This window comes from Natrix helvetica (assembly GCF_964273705.1).
Source record: "Natrix helvetica genome assembly, chromosome: 1".
NCBI classification, from domain to species: domain Eukaryota; kingdom Metazoa; phylum Chordata; class Lepidosauria; order Squamata; family Natricidae; genus Natrix; species Natrix helvetica.
This window is the reverse complement of record NC_138548.1, coordinates 365,961,035-365,987,855: the sequence shown is the minus strand read 5'-3', so window position 1 is coordinate 365,987,855 and position 26,821 is coordinate 365,961,035. Positions and strand designations below refer to the sequence as shown.

Below are 26,821 nucleotides of genomic sequence, written 5' to 3'. Positions count from 1 at the left end.
TGTGAGGTGGCTGGATGATCAGCAATTTGAAGGCTACAGCTGAAGTGCGGTGAGATGGGAATCCTCTCCAATTCTCCTTTTGATGTTTAAATGAAAGAATATCAGCTTTTAAAAAGACTTTCAATCTTTTCCTGGGAAGTATGATTGGAGGGAGGGGGATTAACCCGCCCCCTCGGAAAAGCGGCTTTGGATTTATCTCCTCTCTCTCGGAGGAGAGAGAGAGAGTTAAAAAAGAATCTCACTCTTCATGAGCAATGGCAAAATGACTTCCTTAATGCAATTGTGAAGGAAAAGTGATGATCTGACTCCTTTAAAAACTTTGAAAACTTTTGATCTGTTGTTTCCTGACCTCCGGTGCTGGCGGAGCAAGATGGCACACTTCCTCCTTCTTCATGCGCTTTGAAATCAGACCCCTTCTTTGAAAAATCTTGCTGGCATTGTACTTATGCCTCCGTGACTCCCAGAAGCATCTCTGGCCACACAGTATCCTGGACTTGAAATAACTGATTTAATTGATTGGATTTGAACTATATAAAAGGTTTCTATTCCTGTCTGGACTGTCTGCCTCGTGGACTCTCTTGGTTGTGCTTTTCCACAGTTGCCATTTCTTTGTATGGACATAGATCTCTGAACTTTTATGATGGCCCCGAAGAAACCACTGCCTGGGAAGCCAGGATCTGCTCCAACATCTTCAACATCCAGCCCAATTGGACAACAGCCACTAACTTCGTTTCTACAACCAAAAGCCCCTGAAGAGGACTCAGTAACTTACCAGCTGCTTCAAAAGATTTTAAAAGGGCAGGATGAATTGAAAAAACAATTGATAGAAATGAATGAACAACTCAGAGAAAATCAAAATCAAACTGCACAAAATAAACAAAGAATAGACGTTCTGGAGGAGGGGGCAACTGAGATGAGGGGGGAGGTGAAGGTAGCTCAGAGAGGGAATCTAGAACTTGAGAACCACATGATAAAAATGGAATTTGAAAGGATGTCTTTTTTCCTTAGATTTCAAAGCGTAATTGAGACTGATAATGAAGATTTGAAGGAGATTGTGACAACAATGTTAGCTGAATATATTAAAAAAGACAAACAGCAGTTAGGATGGGATATTGATTTGGTTTATAGAGTTAATTCAGCTTATGCTAGAACACACAATGTTCCAAGAGAGGTTCATATTAAATTTCTTAGAAAGGCTACAAGAGATGAGATTCTGGGGACACAAAGGGGGCAAATATTAAAATATAAGGACAAAGAGATAGCCATCCTGAAACAGATCCCGAAGAAAGTAAGAGATAAGAGGAAAAAATATTCTTTCTTAGCAAAAAAATTATTTGATAAGGGTTTCTGGTTTAGGTGGCTATTGCCAGAAGGTATGTTGATTTTTTGGGAGGGCAGTAGAGTTAGAATCAATACAGTTATGGAGGCGGAGGCCTTCATGGAAAAAAACAAAGCACTCCTAGACAAAGCAGAGGACAATACACAAGACATGAAGGAGGGAGGGACCGAGGCTTTGCTGGCAGGCCGGGGGGGGGGGGGGGAGGAGGCAACAATAAGAAAACTCAGATCACAAAAGTAAGCTGGAAAAACATTGCAATTGTTGATACAATGAACTGTTTATTAGATACAAAGTAAATGATTGGAACTATTGAAACATACAATGTAAAAATAGCTGTTAAGATCTAGTCAAGTAATAATATCTTGCTTATTATTTTGTAAACGTTATGAGTCTTGGGGGGAATACCATTTTCTGCACGATGTAGCTGTCAAAATGTTTATCCATACCTATCACCCTAACCCCTAAAATCCTGTAAAACCAATAAAAAACTTTTTTCAAAAAAAAAGATTACCTCTTTGAGCAAAGGTTTTTCCACACTCCATGCATTTATAAGGTTTCTCTCCTGACTGGATCATTTTATGGGAAATAAAATTACTTTATCTTTTGAACCTGTTACCACACTCTCTGCATTTGTATACCTTCTCCTCAGTGTGAATCCTTTCCTGGGAAGTAAGTTGCTGGCTTGTTCTAAAACATGTTCCACATTTCAAACATTTATAAGGCTTCTCTTTTGTGTCAATCTCTTGATGAGATGTAAGGAACTTATTTCCAAGAGAAGGAATGAATGTTCCGTTGTAATTTTGTCCATTGTCTCTTCTTATAGCATTTTCTTCTTTGTTTTGGCTTAAATAGTGTTCTTTTACTTGTAGTTTAGATTTGATTAGCTTCACACCTTTCCCAATATTTTTTTTCTTATTTTCTCCTGTTGGGCAAGAATGTCTTGCATTTGTGCATCGGTGGAAGATGAGCTTTCCTGATTCCAATCATTTGATTGGTTTCTGCCATGGGTTTCTAGTTCCATTCGAATTCCAAACTTCTCCATTCCATCTTTAGCATTAAACACTTGTGACAGTTCACAGGAATCTTGATCATCCTGCCCATTATAACCTTCAAAACAAAGGAGAAATGAAAATAATAACAAGGTTGGAGAAAAAGATCAAACTGTTGATTGATGATTTCTATATTAATGAGTCCTGAAAGTTTTGAAAATATCTAGAAAACATCTCTATATATTTTTATAACTAGAAATCTCAATCAAAATCTGTTTTGAGTTAAGGAATAATCAGGGGAAACATCCAAGGAGGAATAAGGAGAAAATTTAAGATTAATTGGGGTGGGTTAATTTCACCAGAGACCAATGAGAACTGAAACAATTTTGAAAAAAGTCATTCTTCACTGGTGTACCTTGGAGCAGCTGCTCCACAGTGTCCGTCTGGCAGACAGATCTCCCTCTTGACCCATTCTTTGATCCCAAGAAAGAGACTTTGGAGCGAAGTCCCTTGCTTGAAGCCTCCCATTGGCTTGTAAACGCTCTTTGCGCTGAGACTGCAAACTGAGGACTGCACGAGATGCAGGGCAAAAGTATTTGAAAACAAGAGGCCTTACCTTTGCTTGCAACTATTTTGCCCTGGATCTCGTGGAGGCCTTGGTTAGCAGACAACAGAGGCCTAAAGTACTGTAGTGCAAGATCAGTAGTGCCAGATTTCCCACTATTGATCTCACATATCATTCACTACGTTAGGCCTCTTTTTTCTGCAAATGCACCAAAGCAGGCAAAGGAACTGATGGCTTGCTAAATCTTCATAATGTAGGTCCCAGCAGGGTGATGTCGGGGTACAGGAAGGGTGATTGTTGTTGCAACGCTTCTGCTGTCATTTCTAAGTGTGAATGAAGGCTGTGGTGCTGTAACATTCGTAATTTCAGGACTGAGTCTTAAGCAGTGATGTGCAGTGAGGTTACGGCTGGTGAGGCACTGATGTCATCACTATCAGATTTACAAACATTAAAATCCTACAAATTATCTTATTCAATATTTGATTGGCAGCAGTTAAAGGGTTATGTTTAAGGTCTAATATCAGCATTCTTTACACATACTGTAGCACACAAAAAGGCATATTTAATTGAAAAGAAATGAAGTTATTATGGGTCTTACCATTACTTATAAATGAAGTCCATCCGCCGCTCCTTCTGAACAAAAGCATCTATAACTTGCTGGTAGAATTTTTCATTGTCTTGTTTTAATTTTAAAAGTCTCTCTGACTCAATGGCAATCACGGCCAGGGAAGAGAGTCGTCCTTGATCGGTCTTGTTCCGACTGTATGTTTTTAGTCTCTTCAGTGCTGAGAATGACCGCTCCACCGATACTTTCGTAGCTGGAACAGTGAGCACAAGCTGGAGCAACTTTGTGGCCTGAGGAACAGTCTGAATGAGATCTTTCTGGGCCAAAAAGCTAAGAAGCTGTGCAGGAGATTTACATGTATCCCTGATCACTTGTGAGCTATACAGTCCAACGAGATCCGCCCTCAGTTTCACAAAGTCAAAAAATCTGGCGTATTTTGAAAGGCTCTGCAGTTTCGTGTCATTAAAACGTCGGGACATTTCACTAAATTTTGCGCAATCCACCAAACCAAAGAAAGTCAACTCACCAAAATGATCAAATCTAACCTGCATTTGATGGCTTATGTTCTCCAAAATGTTACAAAACACTTGTTTTTGTTCAGACATAACCGACTCTCTACATCCAGTCCCTGTCAGGCCAAGTGAGCTGCATTTCTTCTCAAATCGGTCATATAAACTGTTGAACTCCAGTTTCATGCGCTCAAGAGCTGTAAAGGTGTCGTGGATGCATGCAAAACAATATTCAATGTCCATCACTTGGTTTTGCAGTACTTTAAAAAGTGTGTCAGTTTCATTGAAAATGTCCTCATATGCCATAAGGAGAAAGCATGTTGATGGTTTTGACAGCCACCGATCGTATCCTGCTGCCATCATTAGTGTGTCATTGTCCCAGTTGTCAGGATTTTCTAGAATGACATGAAATAATGCGCGCAGATCATTTTGGTGCATGCTTATTGTCTGCACCAGCCTAGAGTTAGAACTCCATCTTGTGGGCGCTGCTCTGGGTAAACGGCACTTAACAACATCATCCAGCAAGTGAGTGCGCTTTGTGGAATTGCTGAAAAATGACGCTAGTCCCTCAGCTGTTTTAAAAAATGTGCGACACTCCGGCATGCACTTTGCTGAATGCAAAAGCACCAAGTTCAGATTGTGTGCATAACAGTGTGTGAACATGGCTTCGGGCACTTTTTCTTTTATTTTAGCTTGCACGTCATTAAGTTCTGATGCCATTACAGCGGCCCCATCGTAGGTCTGAGCTACAAGCTTTCCAACACAGTCATACTTCTCCAACACTCTCAGGATATACTCAGCAATTGCGGGAGCGCATCTGTCCTCACTCACATCATCAAATCCCAAAAACGCCTCCTTCACCTCACATTTGGCATCAGTCATAGCCACATACCGTAGTATGACAGAAATCTGAGCTTGGTTTGTGACATCTGTGGTCTCGTCTACTTCTACAGCAACAAATGGAGTTGCACTGATCTCTTTTTTAATGTCATTTCTAATGACATCACTGATCGCTTCAATTAAATCATTCTGCATTCTGTTTGACAAGCCGGAAAATACAGTGGATGTTTTCAAATGTATAGCTAGCCTGTCATCTTTCTCAGCAAAAGCATGTAAGAGTTCAACACAGTTTCCACGATTGGTAGAGTCTGTACTATCATCATTTCCATGAAATGCCAGCTGTTGTTTGGCGAGGAAGCAGGTGACATTGATGAGATATTTTAAAACCTCTCGGTTTTCCTTTACCTTAGCATTGTGGATGTTGATGTTGAGTCTGCATTGTTCGTCTAAAGTTATGTCTAAACTGGGCATGTCGAACGTTTTTAGCGCGATCTGACTATGTATGTGGGTGGTCGACTGCTCATGTACGATGAGGCTTCTTTGCAAATTCTTCAGGTCACAATATCCCATCTGAGTCCAGACACTGTCGCAAGTCGAGAAAAGAAGGCAGGGAAAGCAGAAAAGGCGGTTTCTTACTGAACATCCACACAGCCAGGCTTTTCGTGTGTACCACTCCGTTTGGAAAGAGCGGGTAATCTGTCCATTCCTCTGAAGCAGGCCCTTTAGCTCCGGCGTTGGTCTTCCTTTAAGTATTACCTCCATCTTTGATTGAAAGTCCAGTTTAGAAAAATCTTTTAGTTTAGAAATGTAATCCTCCATTTCTGAAAGTGGAAAAGGTAGGGGGGAAAAAATGAATGACTGCACTTGACTTTTTAACTCTCATACAGAATCACCAAAGAGTTTAGTTTCTGGCATTGTCTGCGTGGATGGAGATCCACATGGATCTTCAAAAATTCAGTACTTTCCCTGGTGGAATCACAAGGCGACTGCGGGTAACACAAAGATTCCACAATTGTGCAGGCATTACCCAAGATGCTGAGGAACAGAAACATTTTACATTTACAAAATATAACAAAGACATTTCAGTACTTCAACAGCATACAGGTAGTCCTCAACTTACAACTGTTCATTTAGTGACTATTCAAAGTTACACCACTGAAAAAAGTGACTTAAGACCGGTTTCCACTTATGACCATTGCAGCATCCGTATGGCCACATGATCAAAATTCAGATGCTTGGCAACTGGTTCATATTTATGATGGTTGCCGTGTCCTGGAGTCACGTGATCACTTTGTGCAACCATCTGGCATTTTGCAACCTTCTGACAGTAGACAAGCAAAGTCAATGGAGGAAGCCAGATTCACTTAACAACCGTGTTAGTAACTTAACACCTGCAATGATTCACTTAACAACTGCAACAAGAAAAGTCGTAGAGTGGGACAAAATTCAGTTAACTGTCTTACGGTGCAAAATAAAATTTTAGATTCAATTGTGGTCATAGGTTCAGGACTACCTGTCTCCTATTGAAACAAGGCAGGAAGAATTAAACAGGTTTTAAAGGAATGAATACACCCGGACCAAAACGGATTTTTACCTCACAGACACATTAAAAATAATATGAGAGTCATCTTTGATAATATATTAGGAGGCGCATCCAGAAAAACAAATGGTACTGGTTTTCCTTGATGCACAAAAAGCATTCGATAATGTAATTTGGAAATTTATAATAACACAATTAGATAGGATGTAATTCGGAGAAAAATTTACAAAAATTTATTTATTTATTTATTAGCGTTTATATACCGCCCCCTCTCCCGAAAGGGACTCGGGGCGGTGTACAGTCCGTATCAAAATACAACAGATTAAAACATAGTAATAGCTACATAAATACATGTATGAGAGGAGGATAAAATATGCCAAACTGTACAGCTAAATAAATAAATCGATACAAAAGTTTAAAATCCCAATGTCTTATCAGGTTAAATTTAAAACACTATCCCAGTAAGAATGTGTATGCCAGGAGGTAGACGTTATAAATTATGCCAGACCAGCCAGTCGGAACAGGTGTGTCTTCAGTTTCTGTCGGAAGGAGCGGAGGTCAGTAGTGGTTCTAATGTCGGGGGGGGAGGTCATTCCAGAGGGTTGGGCCCATCACAGAGAAGGCCCTACTCCTCGGTGTCGCCCGTTGGCATTGCCTCGTGGACGGCACCAGGAGAAGGCCCTCCCTGTGAGAGCGAATTGGCCGCAGGGATGTATGTGGGAGGATGCGATCCCGCAGGTAACTAGGCCCTATGCCATGGAGCGCTTTAAAGATGGTGATCAGAACCTTGAAACGCACCCGAAAGACCACAGGCAGCCAGTGCAGCTCGCGCAGGAGAGGTGTTACGTGGGAGTACCTAGTACTCCCCATGATTACCCGCGCGGCTGCGTTCTGGACTAGCTGCAGTCTTCGGGCGCGTCCCAAGGGAAGCCCCATGTAGAGAGCGTTACAGTAGTCCAGGCGAGACGTCACCAGTGCATGAGTGACTGTGCGTAGGGCACCACGGTCCAGAAGGGGGCGCAATTGGCGCACCAGGCGAACCTGGTGGAACGCCCCCCTTGCCACGGCTGCCACATGATCATCCATTGACAGCCGGGCATCTAGGAGGACGCCCAAATTGCGCGCCCGTTCCACAGGGGGCAGTTGTTCGTCCCCTATGGCCAGTGATGGAATCAGCTGGCTGAACCGAGGTGCCGGTAGCCATAGCCACTCAGTCTTGGAGGGGTTGAGCTTGAGTCTGTTGTCCCCCATCCAGACCCCGACGGCTTCCAAACACCGGGACATCACTTCGACAGCCTCGTTGGGGTGGCTTGGGGTTGAGATGTACAACTGAGTATCATCAGCGTACAGATGGTACTCAACCCCAAAACCACGGATGATCTCACCCAGCGGCTTCACATATGCGTTGAACAAAAGGGGCGAGAGGACCGACCCCTGCGGCACCCCACAAGAGAGTGGCCTCGGGGTCAACCTCTGCCCCCCAGTCAACACATATTGCATCCGGCCGGAGAGGTAGGAGCCGAACCACCGTAAAACGGTGCCTCCGACTCCCATCCCCTCCAGCCGGCGCAGTAGGATACCATGGTCGATGGTATCAAAAGCCGCTGAGAGGTCTAATAGGAGCAGGATAGAGGAGCAACCTCTATCTCTGGCCCTCCAGAGATCATCCACCAACGCGACCAAGGCTGTCTCGGTGCTGTGCCCGGGTCGGAAGCTGGACTGGCGTGGGTCTAGATATACGGATTCGTCGAGGCGACGTGGAAATTGCTGCGCCACCACATTCTCAACAACCTTCGCTAAAAAGGGGAGGTTGGAGACTGGACAGTAATTAGCTAGCTCCGTTGGGTCAAGTGAAGGTCTCTTGAGCAGGGGCCTCACCACCGCCTCTTTCAAGGCAGTCGGTAAGGAACCCTCGCTCAATGAGGCGTTCATCAGGCCCAGAAGCCAGCCTCGCGTCACCTCCCAGGATGCCAGTACCAACCAGGAGGGGCACGGGTCCACTGAACATGTGGTGGGTCGCAGCCGTCCACGCAACCCGTCTAAATCCTCGGGGGCAACAGAGTCAAACTCCTCCCAGAGTGGACTCACAAGACTCACTGATGGCGGCTCGTCTGGTCCACTGGGGGGGGCCCATCCGCTCCGGATCTGAGCGACTTTGTCCTGCAGATATTCCCCAAACTCCTCTGCTCTTCCCTGCAAGGGTGCCTCCCGCGTCTCCTGCGACAGGAGAGAGCGGGTCACCCTAAACAGGGCGGCAGGGCGGTTATCCGCAGACGCAATGAGAGCGGCACAATGTCTACGTTTGGCCGTTCTCAATGCCACAAGGTAGGTCCGTAAATAGGCTCTTACCTGTGTTCGGTCAGATTCGGAGCGTGAGGACCTCCACCTGCTCTCTAGACGTCTCCTATGGCGCTTCATCACCCTAAGCTCCTCGGTGTACCAGGGAGCCCGGGTGGGTCGCTGCCGTAGGAGAGGTCGCAGAGGCGCAACCCGGTCCAAGGCCCCCGCCGTCGCCCTATTCCAGGCGTCGACTAGGTCCTCCGACCGAGCGCGGGTCAGGGCTACAGGTAAAGGCCCAAGCTCCGTCTGGAACCTATCCGGTTCCATCAAGTGCTTGGGGCGGTACCAGCTTGAACAAACTGGCTCCGCCTCCTCGCGGTGGAGGGTAGCGCCAGGGAAGTCCAGCCGGAGACATGAGTGATCAGACCATGACAGGGGCGTAATCTCTAAATCCCCTATTCCCAGATCACTCGTCCACTGCTCAGATACAAAGACAAGGTCCAGTGTGTGGCCGCCTTCGTGTGTGGGGCCCTGAATTAGTTGGGTCAGGCCCATGGCTGTCATGGAAGCCATGAACTCCCGAGCCACCTCGGACGTTGCTCCCGTCGACGGCAGGTTGAAATCCCCCATAACCAGAAGTTTGGGTATCTCAACCGCCGCCTCCGAGACCAGCTCGAGGAGCTCGGGCAGGGCCGCTGACGTATAGCGAGGAGCCAAGTATACAATCAGCAGACCCCACTGCCTCCCTGGGCCCCATTTCATACCCAGCAACTCACACCCGGGTATCTGAGGAACAGTGAACTCCCTCGGCTCTAGACAATCCCGTATAACTACCGCCACCCCACCACCCTTACCCAGGGCCCGAGGCTGATGGAATGCACGGAAACCCGGTGGGCACATTTCCACGAGGGGTAAACCACCCTCGTGATCCAACCAGGTCTCCGTTATCCCTGCAAGGTCCAGCTCCCCCTCCGAGATCAACTCGTTAATGAGGGGGGCCTTGTTGGTCACGGACCTTGCATTGCAGAGCATCAGCCTCAGGCCCTGGCTCTGTAGTTCCCGACCACCTAGGCTGCGGGGGTTGGTACAAACGACCGGGTGTAGCCAGCAGCCACGGTCTCCCAACCGACCTTGCAATCTTTTCTTGTCCTCGCATCCCCCCCTCCCCGCGACCGTTGTAATAAAACAACCCTCTACTGGAATAACTTGTTCCCTCTCCCCCCTCACCCCGCTCACTTCCTTCGTAGACTCACCTGTTCGTCTGGCGTTGGCTTCCCTCCTGGCCTGGTTATCCCCCCTCCCCTTCCTAGAACCCCCTAAAAACACAATAAAACATTTTGATAAAAAGCCCCTCAGCTTCCTTTTCTTCCACCTCTCAGGTTTCACAAACCCGTCATCAAGGCTGGCCCTTGAAAGAGCCAGGGGCCATACCTGCGAGAGAGGGGCTTCTCGCAGGTGGAGCAGGTCTAACCTCGAGTAAATTGTTGAATACTAAAAGTCCCAGTAGGGTAAGGTGCTGATAAAACAAAGTTAATAGGTAATAGCCGGCAGGGCTCGGGTCTCAATGGAGGACCAAGAGTCTTAAAGTCTAGATGGTAAATAATGTCAAGATGGTAACTTCAGAGGAAGATGGTAAGTAATAGATGGTAAGTAGATGGTAAATAATGTCTAGATGGTAACTTCAGAGGAAGGGGGGGGGAAATGGGAGGTATTCAAGTATCGCAAATGGTGGAGAGAGGCAAAGATGGTAAATGGGAGAAAGATGGTTCAAATGGTCCCAGGTGAATATAAATTCCTTAATGGGTGGGGGGGGGGGCTTCTCAGCCCGATTGTTTTAAGCTGGGCAGCTGCTCAGGCCTGTCCATAGCCCCAAGTGCCTGCTCAGGCTGCTCAAGCCTGTCCATGGCCCCAAGTCAAGATCTCCAGTGGCCTCAAGGCTCCAAGTCATCCCCAGCCATTATTTCCAGTGCCTACCGATGACAGAAAATGATAGAAAAACTTTATAACAGTCAGACAGCCAAAGTTCTGATGAACGGAGAACTAACAGAGAAGATCGAAATAAAAAAGGGAGTTAGACAGGGATGCCCCCTCTCTCCTTTGCTGTTTATATTAACTCTGGAAATATTATTAAATGAAATTAAAAAGGACCAGGGAATAAAAGGTTTAAGACTCAAAAATGAAGCATATAAGATCCAAGCCTATGCTGATGACTTAGTATTTGTTCTAGAGGATCCATTAGAATCCAGTCTGAAATTAATTCAAAAATTAGAAGAATATGGTGAAGAGGCAGGATTAAAAATCAATAAAAGCAAAACAAAAATGATAACCAAGAATATGACAAAAAAGCAAGAAGAGGAACTGTAAGTAGCAACCAAAATGCAAATAACTAGGAAAGTGAAATACTTGGGGATCTGAGTGTCGGCAAAATGTTCTACAATTAAAGACGATAATTACAATAAACTAGTGACATAAATAAAAAAAATTAGAAAGCTGGAAAAATATTCAGCTATCATAATGGGACGCATAGCTACAGTTAAAATGAATATTTTACTAAGAATCTTATTTTTGTTGCAAGCAGCACCTATTAATCCGGGTAAAACTTTCTTTCAAGAATTAAACAAAATAACTGCTAGGTTCATCTGGTAAGGACGAAAAGCGAGGATCAAACTAAAGTCAATGCAAGACAGCAAGGAGAGGGGAGGTTTAGCATTACCAAATTGGGAATTATACACGTTAGCAGTAACAATAACATGGGGGAAGGATTGGATAGAGCTAAAGAATAAAAGAATTCTGATCTTAGAAGGCCATGATTTGCAAGCAGGTTGGTACACATTCCTATGGGATGATAAAAACAAAACGCACAAATAATTTCAAAAATATCTAATTAGAAAAGCGTTATTGCAAACCTGGCTCAAAATTTTAAAAATTCATTATGTGAAAATCCCAAACTGGCTATCCCCGACCGAAACGACGATCCATCCAAACTTTATAGATATGAACAAAATGCTGAGATACAAAGATTTTATTAACGGACAGGGAAATTTAAAAACAATTGAAGAATTGGCAGAACAAAACATGAATGTTGACTGGCTAACCTACTTGCAAATCAAAACTAAACACAATAATGATACTAAATTATATGGCATCGAAATGGAACCACACGAATTGGATAAAATAATTCAAAGCTCAGAAAGATGATAGGGAGAATATATAAATTTCTCCTGAAGTATAAACTGGAAGAAGAAATCGTGAAAGAACAAATGATAAAATGGGCACAGAACTTTGCATACAAGGAAAACCAGTACAAAATGTTTTATAGATGGCACCTGACACCAACAAGGTTGGCTAAAATCTCAGCAAATACCTCCCCAAAATTTCGGAAATGTGAATCAATACACGGAACATATTATCACTTATGGTGGACTTGTGAGAAGGCTAAAAATTTTTGGAAAAGGATCAAAAATTGGCTAGAGGCCAATTGACAGGAGTCAAAATAGATTGGAAACCCGAAGTTTTTTTACTAGGAATAATGACTGCAAAATATAAAAAAAGAAATCCAGTGTTTAATTTTACATATAATTACAGCAGCGAGGATTGCCTTTGCTCAAAAGTGGAAAAACAAATAAATTCCAAGCAAAGATGAAATAATAAGAAAGGTTATGGATTGTGCCGAAATGGATAAATTAACAAAAGAAATCCAGGGAAAAGAAGAAACAGAATACTACCAGATATGGGATAAATGGTATAGGTGGATGGAGGAAAGAAACAAGGATCAATGAAGCAAGCCAATAAAGCCCAAAAATGAGAATTTTGGAGAATTAACATATATATATGCATCCAAGAGGTTTAAATTTACTAGAGGTAATCAGCCAGTAAAATAAAAGGGTTAAGAATGGTGAAATGCAAATGAAATATACTAGAAGGGGAAATAATATAAGGAGAACGATATCGATTGGCAATTGCTATTAAAAAGAACAGGAAGTTCCTGTTCGTATAGTATTGTGTAAATGTGGTGTTTCTAAGTTTTGTGTGCGTGTATTTTGCATGTTTGTAAATAAATAAATAATTAAAAAAGAGGACAGAGCACTGCCTTCTTAAAGTGCTGGGGCACTACCACCTCCTGTAGGGAAGCATTCAACACCGCAAGAACCTGCCTCAAGGGCTTCCACCGGACCAGCAACCACACCGGCATATACCTGGAAATGAAGTCGAGCGATTTTGTCTTCCAGAAAATCCACAAATTCCTCAGCACCCCCTTCAGGTGGACCTCAATCTCCTCCTTCTCCAGGAAGAGGAGGAGGCTCACCTAAAGAGGGTCGCTGGGTGACCATCTGCAGATGCAGTTAGCATGGAGAAATATAAATAGAGGAGGTACTGAATACAAGAGAAGAGAGAGTGAAGGTAAGACAGATGGGTAATCAGAGAATCTTCCATTACCTCCTGAAGCGTCCTGCCTTTGATCTTCCCAAGGGATCCCCGCTTCCCACGGCAGGGAGAGAGCGGCTGGGGAGCATGGGATCCGGGGTTGTAGCCGGAGAAGGGCCATGCGCGGGTCTCGGGCCATCCGGGAGCCTGGTGCGAATCCTGCCACCTCCTTTCCCGGGTTCTCTCCTCTCCTGTCGACCCTCCCCTCCCCCCCGGGCTCTTCCCCTGAACAAGGAGCGGGAAGGGAAGTTCCTGGGATCCCCGCTTCACACGGCAGGGAGAGGGCGGCTGGGGAGCATGGGATCCGGGGTTGTAGCCGGAGAAGGGCCGGGTGCGGGTCTCTCCCTCCTCCGCCTCCCTTTGCCCGCGAAGAGCCCCCAACTCACCTGCGGCACGTCTGAATCTCCCCCCGCCAGCCTCTCCGCAGCCTCTCTGCCTACTGCGGAACCCCAGGGGTTAAGGACAGCGACTGCAAAGTCCTAGAGCGACAAGCGTTTCTTGATGTCAATTCCTTCGCAGCCTCCTCTAGAAAGCCAGCCGTGACGATCATGCTCCAGTGGACCAATGGGGAAGCGCCGGAAGTTCCCTTCTCTTGGCGGTGGGCGCCCCCTGGTGGATTTGCCGCAAATTGCTTGGATTATAGAAAGGGCGGGAAAGAGGAGCGCGTTTGAGGGGAAGAGAGAGGGCGGGGATGATGGGTTTGGGAGTCGGGGGGAAAGGCCCTTCTCAATGTCTCCCTGCCGGAAAAAGGCATTGACGTCTCCAGAACCGGCACTTTCTCCATCTTTCTCTCCTTCCTGTCCAAGAACCCTCTGTGGGGATGGAGAAAAATCTCTCTGGAGGATATGAATTCGCCTCCCTCAAGAACAGCTGCCCTGTAGGTTGGGCTTCTTCAAAGGCCTCAAAAGGGGCCAAATCCTGTCAGAAACAGCTGGGCAGTTAGACGAGGAGGACCAGGAGCCTCTGTTGGAAACCCAGCTTGTCTTGTGGTTGTTGGGAACTTCTGTCTGTAGGGGAGGCAGATGGGACACAGGCAAGAAGGCCACAACCAGGAAAATTATTTTAATTTATTTAATTTATTTCCTTTTAATTTACTTAATTCAATACATACAGCTGCCATTCTCAGATTATTCGCTCAGCCTCTCAGTGAAGGGGGAGCAGAAAGGGCAGAGATGATGAAAGAAAAGGAAGATCCTGAAAAAGGAATATAAAGCTAAACTACCATGAGGGAAAACATATTTTTACATAGGGATTGAGTAAGAAATTCACCTCAAGAAATGTGTTAAGGCAAACAACATTCTGGGATGCATCACCAGAGGTATCACCGTCAGCAAAAAAAGGAGGTCTTACCCCTCTAAAAAGGGCTTTAGTGAGACACCATTTGGAATATTGTGTCCAGTTCTAGGGACCTCACTTTAAAAGAGGTATTGATAAGATTGTGCAAAGTGCACAGATGGGCAATACGAGGGAAGGCAAGGAAAGATCACCACAAAATTAGGACAAAGAGCCTATGAGTTGGATTTTCTAATTCAGCATCACTATATCCACGTTCTCCTTATGGTTTTCTCTCTCTGTGTTATTAGTTGCACTACATAATGTGATGCAGGGTGGAAAGGCAGACTGTGACAATAGTAAGCAAAGGGAGAAAAGCCGAAACAAAAGGGATTTAGGACTAACACATTTCTGACTGGAAGTCTGTTCTAGTGGATATACTCATCAAAGGGAGTTTCTTGAAATGATTAGGGAATCCCCACCACTTAAATATTGGCAGCCACACATCACTTTCAGGGCAAATGATAACCTTATTCTCCACTGATACTCATCTTTCTTTTAAAACCTACTACTTAGCAAAAAAACACAAGAAAGGATTGAGTATTCAGAATCAAAATCAGAATAGAGCTGAATGGGAACCTGGAGCTCTTCTAGTCCACCCCTGATCAAGCAAGAGATTCTATATCACTTCAGACATGTGACTGCCCAGTCTCTTAAAAATGTCCAGTGAGGAAGCACCCACACTATCTGAAGGCAAGCTGTTCCACTGGTTAATTACCCTCACTGTAAAAAAGTTCAAGGTTTCTTCTCTCCTTGATTAGTTTCCATCCATTGTTTCTTATCTTGCCCTCTGGTGGTTTGGGGAAAAAAATAAATATTAAATTAGCTGAGTTGGGAGAGCTCTTGTAGGTCATCTAGTCCAACCTCGCGCCCATGCAGGAGGACCCTACACTATTTCTGACAAATGGCAGTCCAATCTCTTCTTGAAAGCCTCCAGTGATGAAGCTCTCACAACTTCCAAAGTCGTTGTTCCTTTGGTTGATTTTTCTGTCAGAAAATTTCTTATTTCTAGGTTGAATCTCTCCTTGATCAGTTTCCATCCATTATTCCTTGCCTGGCCTTCAGGTGCCTTGGAAAATAGCTTGACCATCTCCTCTCTCTGGCAGCCCCTCAAATACTGGAACACTGCTATTCTGTCTCCCTTGGTCCTTCTCTTCACTAGACTAGCCATGCCAGTTCGTGTAAACGAGCAACCTGGGAATCCATTCCTAAATTTCCATTTTCTCCCTCCCCAGACTCCTAGAAAGCCTCTGGAACCTGGGGAGGGAGAAAAACGGGTCCACCATGCCGTCACGTGCCAAAAGTGGAAGGAGGGTGGGAGTTGCGCATGCTTGCAGAGGGAGAGGGCACATAGAATTATGGGTGTGAGCATGCGCAATCCCCACTCTTTTTGGCACGCGGTGGCAAAAAGGTTAGCCATCACTGCTATGGAGCAGGATCCTGAGTGTGGATCCTTTTATGAGAAGACAGACTACAATTCTGAGCAAAGCGCTCTCCACATTCCCTGCATTTATATGGTTTCTCTCCTGTGTGGATTTTGTTATGGCAAGTAAGACCATACTTCTGAGCAAATGTCTTTCCACACTCCATGCATTTATATGGTTTCTCCCCGTGTGGCTCATCTTATAGCAATTAAGATTATACCTTCTAGCAAAGGTCTTTCCACACTCCATGTATTTAGTTTCCACACTCCTGGAAACTGGAGGAGGAGCTTCCTGGAGGATGGCGGTCAGCCTCTGAGCTCCGTGTTTTCTCGGGGGCTCTTTTGACCTGGGCTGGGTGCCGCTGGCCCGTAGACGAGCTGGAGGACCACAAATCTACACAATGACCACCCTGGCTTTTTTCTGGACCCTAGTGGTCCCCCAGGGTGGCCGGACGGCACAGAAAAGCGGAAGAAAGTAAATCGAGCTTTGAAATCTGAAGTGAGCTGGGAAATGGCGGTCGGCGTTTGGCGTTTGGCGTTTGGGCGCGTCGGCTTACTCCGGGGGGATTGCAGGCGTCGACGGCTGCTGGAGCTGTCGCCTTGGCGTTCTGATACTTCGATCTATTTGGCTGGCGTTTGCGGGCGCTTTTTACAAGCCACGACAGCTACGACAGCCTGAGGCAAGACCAACGACGCCCTGAGCGGTTAGTGACGGGGGACACGATGGCGTCCCATACGAGAGAAGGTGGAGGGAGGTGTTGGTGGCAGAGGCGGCCCGGAAGACCATCGGGGGGCTTTAAACATCAATCCCCCGATCCGCTGGACCCGCCGGGAGCCCCGAGCCTTCTAGAAGCCCAGTGGAGATCGTGGGAGGTTGGAGCTGGGCGTGAAACATCTGTTCTGAAACATCTGAGTCACCGGGGATGTTGGATTCGTTGAGGGCGCCGGAATGAATAACAGAGGCCTCCTGAAATGGCGCGGAGGCGACACTGGAGCTTGAAAGGTGCACGGTGAGCCGCTGACACCACCCCCCTCCCCATTAGGGATTGTTCACTTGCCTTCGTATAGACTCTGAGAACTTTTACCATCTGGGGCTTGGAAGAACTGCGGGGAACTATTTGAACTCCCCCCCCCTGCCGCTATGAATCATCTGCTCACCCTCTTATGGACTTTGAAGAACTGCCTAACCCCTACTATGGGCCCTATTTATTTTTAGCTACTTCTACCTATTTCTTTCTCCATCCTTCCTTTTCCCATTTTGTTATCTTGGTTGCCGTTCGTTATGATTTTTACGGGTAGACTTATTTAACACCTCAGCACCCAGAATCCATCTTTAGCCCGGTGTATTTACTATTTACCATTTGTCATGTATGCGAGGTCTGACCTTATTTTATTGCGAGATTCCCCCCTCTCGCAGTTATGTCCTCCTGCCCTTTCTAGGACCCACCTCGAGGACGGGTTTATTAACCCAGAGAGGTGGAGGAAGCGCACATTGAGGGGTTTTTTAATAAATTCTTTTTTAAAAATTGTAAGGGGTTCTAGGGGTGGGGGTGGGGAACCGGTTAGGAGGGATGGTAGAGCCAGGCACTTAGGTGTGGTCGAAAGAGGAGGGAGCGGAGTGGGGGAGGAGAGGGAAGATAGCATTCCTGTTCAGGGCTCCGTAATACCAACGGTCGTGGGGAGGGGCAGGTGTGAGGACAACTTAAGAGCGCGTAGTCGGTTGGGAGACCGGGGCTTTTGGTCATTCCCGGTCGTTTGTACCAACCCCTGCATACTAGGTGGTCAGGACCTACAGACCCAAGGCCTGAGACTGCTGTTATGCAACGCGAGGTCCGTTGTCAATAAGGCCCCCCTCATCTACGATCTAATTTTGGAGGGGGAGCCGGACCTCGCCGGAATAACCGAGACCTGGTTGGGCCACGAGGGAGGTCTACCCCTTGTGGAAATGTGCCCACCAGGTTATCGAGCATTTCACCAGCCTCGGGCCCAGGGAAGGGGCGGTGGGGTAGCAGTGATTATCCGGGAAGACTTAGAGCCGAGAGAGTTCACCGTGCCGCAGACATCCGGGTGTGAGTCCCTCGTCGTGAGATGGGGCCCAGGGAGGCAGTTGGGCCTGCTGATAGTATACCTGGCTCCTCGCTATACGTCAGCGGCCCTGCCCGAACTCCTGGAGCTGATCTCATCGGTGGCGGTTGAGACCCCCAAACTTTTAGTGATGGGGGATTTTAACCTGCCGTCGATGGGAGAAGCGTCTGAGGGGTTGCGGGAGTTCATGGCTTCCATGACAGCCATGGACCTGACCCAGTTAATTCAGGGCCCTACTCACGAGGGAGGCCACACCCTGGACCTTGTTTTTGTCTCTGGTCAGTGGACGAGTGATCTGGGAATAGGGGATCTAGACATTATTCCCCTGTCATGGTCGGATCACTCACTTCTCCGGCTGGACTTCCCTGGTGCTACCCCCCGCCGCGAGGAGGCGGAACTGGAAGGTATTAGATGGTTCCGCCCCAAGCGCCTGATGGAACCAGATAGGTTCCAGACGGAACTTGGGCCACCTCCTGTGGACCTGACCCGCCCCCGGGTGGAGGACCTGGTGGACGCATGGAATAGTGCGACTACCGGGGCCCTAGACCGGGTGGCGCCTTTGCGGCCTCTCCTGCGGCGACGAACCACCCTGGCACCTTGGTTTACCGAGGAGCTAAGGGTGATGAAACGCCACAAGAGACGCCTAGAGAGTCGTTGGAGATCCTCCCGTTCCGAATCTGACCGAGCACAGGTACGAGCATATTTGAAGACGTACCTTGTGGCATTAAGAGCGGCCAAACGTCAACATTGTGCCGCTCTTATTGCGTCTGCAGATAACCGCCCTGCCGCCCTGTTTCGGGTGACCCGCTCCCTCTTGTCTGAGAGACCACGGGAAGCCCCACTACAGGGCAGAGCAGAGGAGTTTGGGAAATATCTACAGGACAAAGTCGCTCAAATCCGGACGGGATGGGCCCCTTTCAGTGGTCCAGTAGAGACGCCCGTGGCGAGTCTTGAGGGACCGCTTTGGGAGGAGTTTGACTCGGTTGCCATCGAGGATTTGGACAGGTTGCGTGGACGTCTGCGACCCACCACATGTTTATTGGACCAGTGTCCCTCCTGGCTTGTACTGGCATCCTGGGAGGTTACGCGCGACTGGCTCCTGGGCCTGGTGAACGCCTCGTTGGGTGAGGGGTCCCTACCGGCCGCCTTGAAAGAGGCGGTGGTGAGGCCCCTGCTCAAGAAGCCTTCCCTGGACCCAACGGACCTAGTCAATTATCGTCCAGTCTCCAACCTTCCTTTTTTAGCGAAGGTTGTAGAGAGTGTGGTGGTACAGCAGTTCCCTCGTCACCTGGAGGAAAATGATTATCTAGACCCGCGCCAGTCCGGCTTCCGACCCGGGCACAGCACGGAGACGGCCTTGGTCGCATTGGTTGATGATCTCTGGAGGGCCAGAGATAGGGGTTGTTCCTCTATCCTGGTCCTATTAGATCTCTCGGCGGCGTTCGATACCATCGACCATGGTATCCTGTTGCACCGGCTAGAGGGGCTGGGAGTCAGGGGCACCGTTTTACGGTGGTTTGGCTCCTACCTCTCTGATCGGACGCAACGTGTGTTGGCAGGGGAGCAGAGTTCGACCCGGAGGCTACTCACATGTGGAGTGCCACAGGGATCGGTGCTCTCGCCTCTCCTGTTCAACACATATATGAAACCGCTGGGCGAGATCATCCGTGGTTTTGGGGTGGGATATCATCTGTATGCTGATGATACTCAGCTATACATTTCCACCCCAATGAGGCCGTCGAAATGATGTCCCGGTGTCTGGAGGCCGTACGGGTCTGGATGGATGGCAACCGACTAAAACTCAACCCTTCCAAGACGGAGTGGCTGTGGCTTCCGGCCTCCCGGTTCAACGAGGTGCTTCCATCTCTGGCCATTGGGGGCGTCCAACTAGCCCCCATGGAACAGGTGCGCAATTTGGGCGTCCTCCTAGATGCCCAGCTGTCCATGGATGACCATGTAACAGCCGTGGCAAGGGGGGCGTTCCATCAGGTCCGCCTGATGCGCCAATTGCGCCCCTTATTGGACCGGGATGCCCTACGCACAGTCACCCATGCGCTAGTGACGTCTCGCCTGGATTACTGCAATGCTCTCTACATGGGGCTTCCCTTGAGATGCACTCGGAGACTACAGTTGGTCCAGAATGCGGCCGCGCGGGTGATTATGGGGAGGACTAGATACTCCCCTGTAACACCTCTCCTGGGTGAGCTGCACTGGCTTCCTGTGGTCTACCGAGTGCGTTTCAAGGTTTTGATTATGATCTTTAAAGCGCTTCATGGCACAGGGCCTAGTTACATGCAGGATCGCATCCTGCCCCACACATCCCTACGACCAATTCGCTCACACAGAGAGGGACTTCTCCGGGTGCCGTCCGCCAAACAGTGCCGGGGGGCGACACCCAGGAGCAGAGCCTTCTCTGTGATGGGCCCAGCCCTGTGGAATGACCTCCCCCGTGACATCAGGATTACTTCCGATCTCCGCTCCTTTCGTGTACAGCTGAAGACCCACCTCTTTCAATTATCTGGCCTGGCTCAATCGTAATTTCTCTTATTCCTCCTAACTGTTTTTTAAATGTCTTTCAAACGTTAAATTTTTAATTGCATATTGGGTTCTTACAATTGGGGTATTTTAATGTTGATTTTTAACTGTCTATATGATGTAATTTGTTACCTCCTCCGTGTCCGTGTCCGTGTCTGTGTATGTGTGTTTTGTATGTTTGTCTATGTGCTTTTTATACATCCTTTATGTTTTATGCTCCATTGTACGCCGCCCCGAGTCCTACTTGGAAAGGGAGCGGCTAATAAATTCAAACTTATTATTATTATTATTATTATTATTATACGGCTTCTCTCCTGTGTGAATCATCTTATGTAAAATAAGATGACTTTTTGAGCAAATGTCTTTCCACATTCGATGCATTTAAATGGTTTCTCCCCTGTGTGGCACCTTTTGTGGATAGTAAGTTCACTACTATAAGCAAAGGTTTTTCCACACTCCATGCATTTAAATGCCTTCTCTCCTGTGTGGATCATCTTATGGGAAATAAGTTTACCTCTTCGAGCAAAGGTCTTCCCACACTCCATGCACTTATATGGCTTCTCCCCTGTGTGGATCCTTTTGTCTTCTTAGGTCACTGTTATGAGCAAAGATCTTCCCACACTCCATGCATTTATACGACTTCTCTCCTGTGTGGATCACCTTATGGCGAATAAGATTACTTCTTTGAGCAAAGGTCTTTCCACACTCCAGGCATTTAAATGGCTTTTCCCCTGCATGGATCATTTTGTGGGTAGTAAGTCAATTACTATAAGCAAAGGTCTTTCCACATTCCGTGCATTTATATAATTTCTCCCCTGTGTGGATCGTATTATGGCAAATAAGATTACCTCTTTGAGGAAAGGTCTTTCCACACTCCAAGCATTTATAAGGTTTCTCAACTCAACTCAACTCAGCACACATATGCACACTGGCCAGTTTACAGGGCAACGCCTCACATGCCCTGACAAATGGCTCCACCTGCCACCTGTGGCACGCTTGCCATAGGTTCGCCATCCTGGGCATAGTGCAATATCGGGATGTCAATTTCAATTATATAGAATGTAAAGGATGTATGTTTGTGTTTTTATTTTTATATTTGTAATGTACAGTGAAGATGGCATTTAATTTCGTTGTACCATGTGCAATGACAATAAAGTAAACTAAAATTATCCACATTTGAAAAAACAGCATGAAATCAGCAGCAGCTGAATGTCATCTTATTTTGGGCCCCATTGCTTTCCAAAGATCTTCCTTCTTGACTTATCGTTTGCAATGTTAGCACACTGGAGTGCTTTTCATTCTGATACCCTGGAGTGCGCCTAATTTGGGAGGGGGGAAGAAAATCAGATCCATCATTTATTGCCATTGTACATCACAATAATCCCGTTCTTCTTATGGTTTTCTCTCTCAGTTATTACTTGCATTACATAATGTGGAGCAGGATGGAAAGGCAGACTATGACAATAGTAAGCAAAGAAAGATTTAGGACTAACACATTTCTTACTGCAACTCTGCTCTAATGGATATACTGCAGATGCAGACTGGAGCGCAGCCACCCTCCCCCTCCTGATAGAAGGAGGAGCCCAAAATGGCAACCAGTGCCTCTCCTATGCAGCAGGCAGGCTGCCAAGAGCAGGCAACCCCCTCCCTCTCTCCGAAGTAGGGGTGAAGAAGACAGCCAGCCATATGAGGCGCAAGCATACAGAGGCTGACAGGAGGTTGGAGTAGGGCTGAACGACCCGCCCCAATTCAGGGGAAAGTTTGACAGAGACTCAGATCAGCTAGCCCTATTCCTTGATTCAGCTGATATCCACCTAGAACGCTATGGGCACCTCTACCCATCCCCCAGGGCCATGGTGAATGCCATCGCAGAGGGGCTAGAGGGAGAAGCAAGGGAATTGCTAACAGCCTTCCACAAGAGGAGAGCCTCCCAACTGCAAGACATAGATGACTTCCTGCAACTGCTAGAGGCCAGGTTTGAGGAGCGGGAGGAGGAGGACCCATATGCGGAAGAGGAACTCAGCAAACTAAAGCAGAGGGGCCGCCCCATCAAAGAGCACATCCGTGAATTTAGGAGGGTCATAGGAAGGCTACCCCCTTTACCAGAGCGACTGCTGGTGCATTTCTTCAGAACAAGCCTGGACAAGCAAATTGCCCAGGTAACCACATACCATGACATCCCAAATCAACTCTCTGAGTGGTTCCGGGTAGCAACAAAAGTTGACAGTGGGCTGCTTGCCAGCAACATGACAAAGCAACCGGACACAAAAGAGAAAGGTCAACCTGACCTGAAACCACCCAGCCAACAGGGAACCACAGCACCACAGCAGGCCCTGAGACCAGCCCTCCCTCGAAGTCTGCTGAAATGCTACAGATGTGGGGGGATGGGCCACATGGTAGCTGCATGCCCAACCCCAGTCCCAAAACCAAGGCCAGACCCACCGCCCAGGGTACGACCAGAACGAGGCCCCAAACAGACCACCAACATGTCCGGGAAAGCCCTCCAGGCTGCAGAGGCCCCTTTCCCCTCAGGTGAAAGTGGTGGAACCCCAGGCAATGACAACCGGTTGCCTGAACCATATGACAGCAAGGACGAGGGAGAAAATGACCCAATGGTGAGTGAACCAATTCACCCTTTCCTTTTTCCAATACGCCTCACAGCCCCAAAAACAGGAAACCAGGGGGATTTTCAAGTCCTAATAGACTCAGGCTGCACAAGGTGCTTTATCAACCTAACCATAGTCCTGAAACTGGGGATCAGAGCAAAAAGACTGGCCCACCCAATCCGGTTCAAGCAGGTCGACGGGTCCCTAATGGGAGGAGCCTATGCCACCCACCTGACTGAACCAGTGAGGCTAGTGCTAGCAGATCACTGGGAAGTAATTTGATTCATAATAGCCCCCCAAATGACAGATGCAGTCATACTGGGACTTTCCTGGCTAGACAAGTGGGGACCGACCATCTGGTGGCAAGGGGGTACCCGCAGACTTAGGATATCAAGGGACCCCCAACCCTTCCCACACCAGCAAGCAGACCACCCACACTGGAAACCCCCCAAAAGGGCCCACAAGAACAACTGGCAACAACATCTGACAAAACCAGAGAAGCCAAACTGACTCCAATGGAATATCAGGACCTCGCAGAAGTATTCAGCGAGGCTGAGTGCAATGTTCTGCCTCCCCACTGGGAGACAGACTGTGCCATCGAAATCATCCCCGGGGCAAAACTACCCAAGCCCAAACTGTACGCCATGACACCCCGGGAAATGCAAGAGATGTGCAAATACATAGACAAAAACCTAGCAAGGGGGTTCATTGAGCCAGCCAAGCCACGGGTCCCAGTGCCAGTCCTCTTCAAAGAAAAAAAAGATGGAACTATGAGGTTGTGTGGACTTTCGAGGGATAAATGGGGTGTCCGTACACAACCTATACCTCCTCCCTCTCATGAAGGACATGCTATCTCATCTGGCCAAGGGAAAAGTCTTCACCAAACTAGACCTCAGAGAAGCATACTACCGAAAACGTATCAGAGAGGGAGATGAGTGGAAAACAGCGTTCAACTGCCCCCTAGGGAGCTTTCAATTCAAAGTGATGCCTTTTGGACTGCAGGGGCCCCCAGCGGTATTAATGCAGTTAATAAACGAGGTGTTGCACGAGCACCTCTACAAGGAGGGTCCTCGTCTACCTAGATCAGGCATGTTCAAAGTCCGGCCCGCGGGCCATTTGCGGCCATTTGCGGCCCTCTAACAGCCCTCCCTGCTTTGTGTAAATGCGGCCCTCCCACGGCCCTCCCTTCTGATTGACGGCGGCAAGCAGAAGACTGTCTGCCACAGGAGGGAGGGCGGTGAGAGGGCCGCATCGGAAGCCCGATCCTGACGTCACCGCCCTCTGTCGCTCACAACGCGCCGCCCTCAATCAGAAGGGAGGGCTTGTTGGAGGGCCGCATTTACATCTTCTGCTTGAGAGCGGCACGTTGGGAGCGACAGAAGACTGTCTGCCACAGGAGGGAGGGCGGTGAGAGGGCCGCATCGGAAGCCCGATCCTGACGTCACCGCCCTTCTTCTGTGGCATCAGTCTTCTGCTTGAGGGCAGTGCACATGCCTGACTGCAGCTTGTTGGGAGCGACAGTGGGCGGTGACGTCAGGGCCGGGCTTTGATCACTGTGAAGTTTCTCTGCTTTGCTTCATCTCCAGCTACCTCCTCTGCGGGACTTGCAGTATATATGAGGTGTGAGACAGTCATTTTATGGGCTGGGATGTGGGGAGCTGGACAGGGGTAGGTAGGGCCCTGGCCTAGCAGAATTTGTGAAGTGGTGGAAGTGTGTGAGCTGTTACCAGAGAGTCTGACCTTGTCAAAGCAAATAACACAGCTTCCACCTGCCAAGGTCAAACAAAAGCAGATTCATGCAGAATCATGCTTGCTAAATATGAACAAGGAGCAGCTCTCCAAAATGTGATTCCTGCGATATTACTCTCATAAACATATTTCCACAAGGGCCCGATTTTTACTCTGTCACTGCACCCTTCACCCTCCCCCTTCTGGCCAATTTATAAAATGGCGACTATAAATAAGAAAAGGAAAGTTGACAGTGAGGGCCGCCGTTTCCGGGAAAGGGGGAAAGTGGAATTTTTTTTCACTGAAATATGGAATCACTGTTTGTCTGATATGTCAAGAGACTGTGGCCGTTTATAAAGAATTTAATATCAAAAGACACTACCAGACAAAACATAGCACATATGACAAACTAACAGGGCGCGACGGCAGTGAAAAGTTGAAGCAACTTGAAGCAGTTTTAATGTCACAACAGCGATTTTTCACAAGAGCCCGTGAGTCAAATGAAAATGCCACAAAGGCAAGCTATGACGTGGCAATGTTAATTGCTAAAAATTGCAAGTCTTTTGCTGAGGGTGATTTTATTAAAGAGTGCGTTATGAAAATGGTTGAAAATATCTGTCCTGAGAAGAAGCAAGAGTTTGCCAACATTTGCCTGGCTCGTAACACTGTAGCACAGAGAATTGAAGATATTTCATCAGATATTAAGAGACAGTTGACGTCCAAAGGACAGGATTTTGACTTCTTTTCAATAGCCTGTGATGAAAGCACAGAACTATCTGACACAGCTCAGTTGCTGATTTTTTTGAGAGGGGTGGACGATGAAATAAATGTGACTGAAGAGCTACTTGACCTCCAGAGCCTTACGGACCAAACTAGAGGAAAATATTTATTTGTTGCTGTTAGTTCCACAATAGATGACATGAAACTGCCCTGAAACAAAGTTACTGGGATTATTACTGATGGGGCACCTGCTATGGCTGGTGAACGAAGTGGCTTATCAACCCTAATCTGTAACAAGGTGATTGAAGAAGGAGGCGAAGCTATTAAACTCCATTGTATCATTCATCAACAAGTTCTCTGTGCTAAATATCTCAAATATGATCATGTTATGAAACCGGTTGTAAAGACTATTAATTTTATTCGCGCTAAAGCTCTGTGCCACCGCCAGTTTAAACAGTTTCTACTGGACATCCAGGCTGAATATGAAGATGTTTTATATCACAACAATGTAAGATGGCTCAGTCGAGGGTCTGCGCTGCAGCGTTTCTACTCTCTCAGAAAGGAAATCAAAGAATTCTTGGAAACAAAGGGACAACTTATGCGAGAACTATCTGATCCTATTTGGCTGGCTGATTTGGGGTTTCTAGTTGACATAACAAAGCATCTGAATGTACTAAACACGAGTCTTCGGGGAAAAGATGCAGCGGTGAACCAGCTTTATTCACACCTCAAGGCCTTTGGAACAAAGCTGCAACTTTTCCAAAGGCATTTGTCACAAACACAGCCCAATACCATACATTTCCCAGCATTGCAGGAAATAATGAACAGTTTTTCACAGGACAATATCAGTGTGCAAATGAGCAGGCATGCAGCAGACATCGCATCTCTGGCTGGAGAGTTTAAACGGCGCTTTCAAGATTTTGCAGCTATTGAAAAGGAGATCAGCCTTTTCTCCTCTCCATTCTCTGTTGATCCGGATGATGCTCCAGATCAGCTGCAGCTTGAGCTCATTGAGCTGCATTGTGACAGCGAGTTACGCAGTCGTCACCAACAGCTCTCTCTTGTGAACTTTTACCGCCAACTGGATAAGGGCAGGTTTCAGGAGATTCGGACATTGGCTAAGAAAATGCTGAGCTTGTTTGGCTCAACATATTTGTGTGAGAAGACATTCTCTGCTATAAACTTTAACAAGAACCGTGTGAGGACAAGACTAAGTGACTCTCATCTGCGTGACATTTTGCGCATCAAAACCACTGCCTTTGTACCAGACCGAGCCTATTTGCTGCAGTACAGATCTCAGTTTCACCCCTCATATTAGTGCAGGTAAGTTTTTTAAAAAT

General features: G+C 47.2%; 2 protein-coding genes across 2 annotated transcripts in view; both read right to left on the bottom strand.

The window, feature by feature from the left end:
• LOC309384782 (uncharacterized protein) overlaps positions 1-26,821 on the bottom strand; it is a 139,326-nt gene that overhangs the window by 21,422 nt on the left and 91,083 nt on the right.
• LOC309384778 (zinc finger MYM-type protein 1-like) overlaps positions 1,592-26,821 on the bottom strand; it is a 194,791-nt gene continuing 169,561 nt past the window's right edge. For both annotated transcript variants that reach the window (XM_081938545.1, XM_081938544.1), the window contains exons 6-7: positions 3,492-5,628; positions 1,592-2,446 (exon numbers count right to left, since the gene is read on the bottom strand). In XM_081938545.1, the coding sequence (XP_081794671.1) occupies positions 3,494-5,628 (2,135 nt within the window). In that variant the 3' untranslated portion in view covers positions 1,592-2,446; positions 3,492-3,493. The remainder of the gene's footprint in view (positions 2,447-3,491; positions 5,629-26,821) is intronic.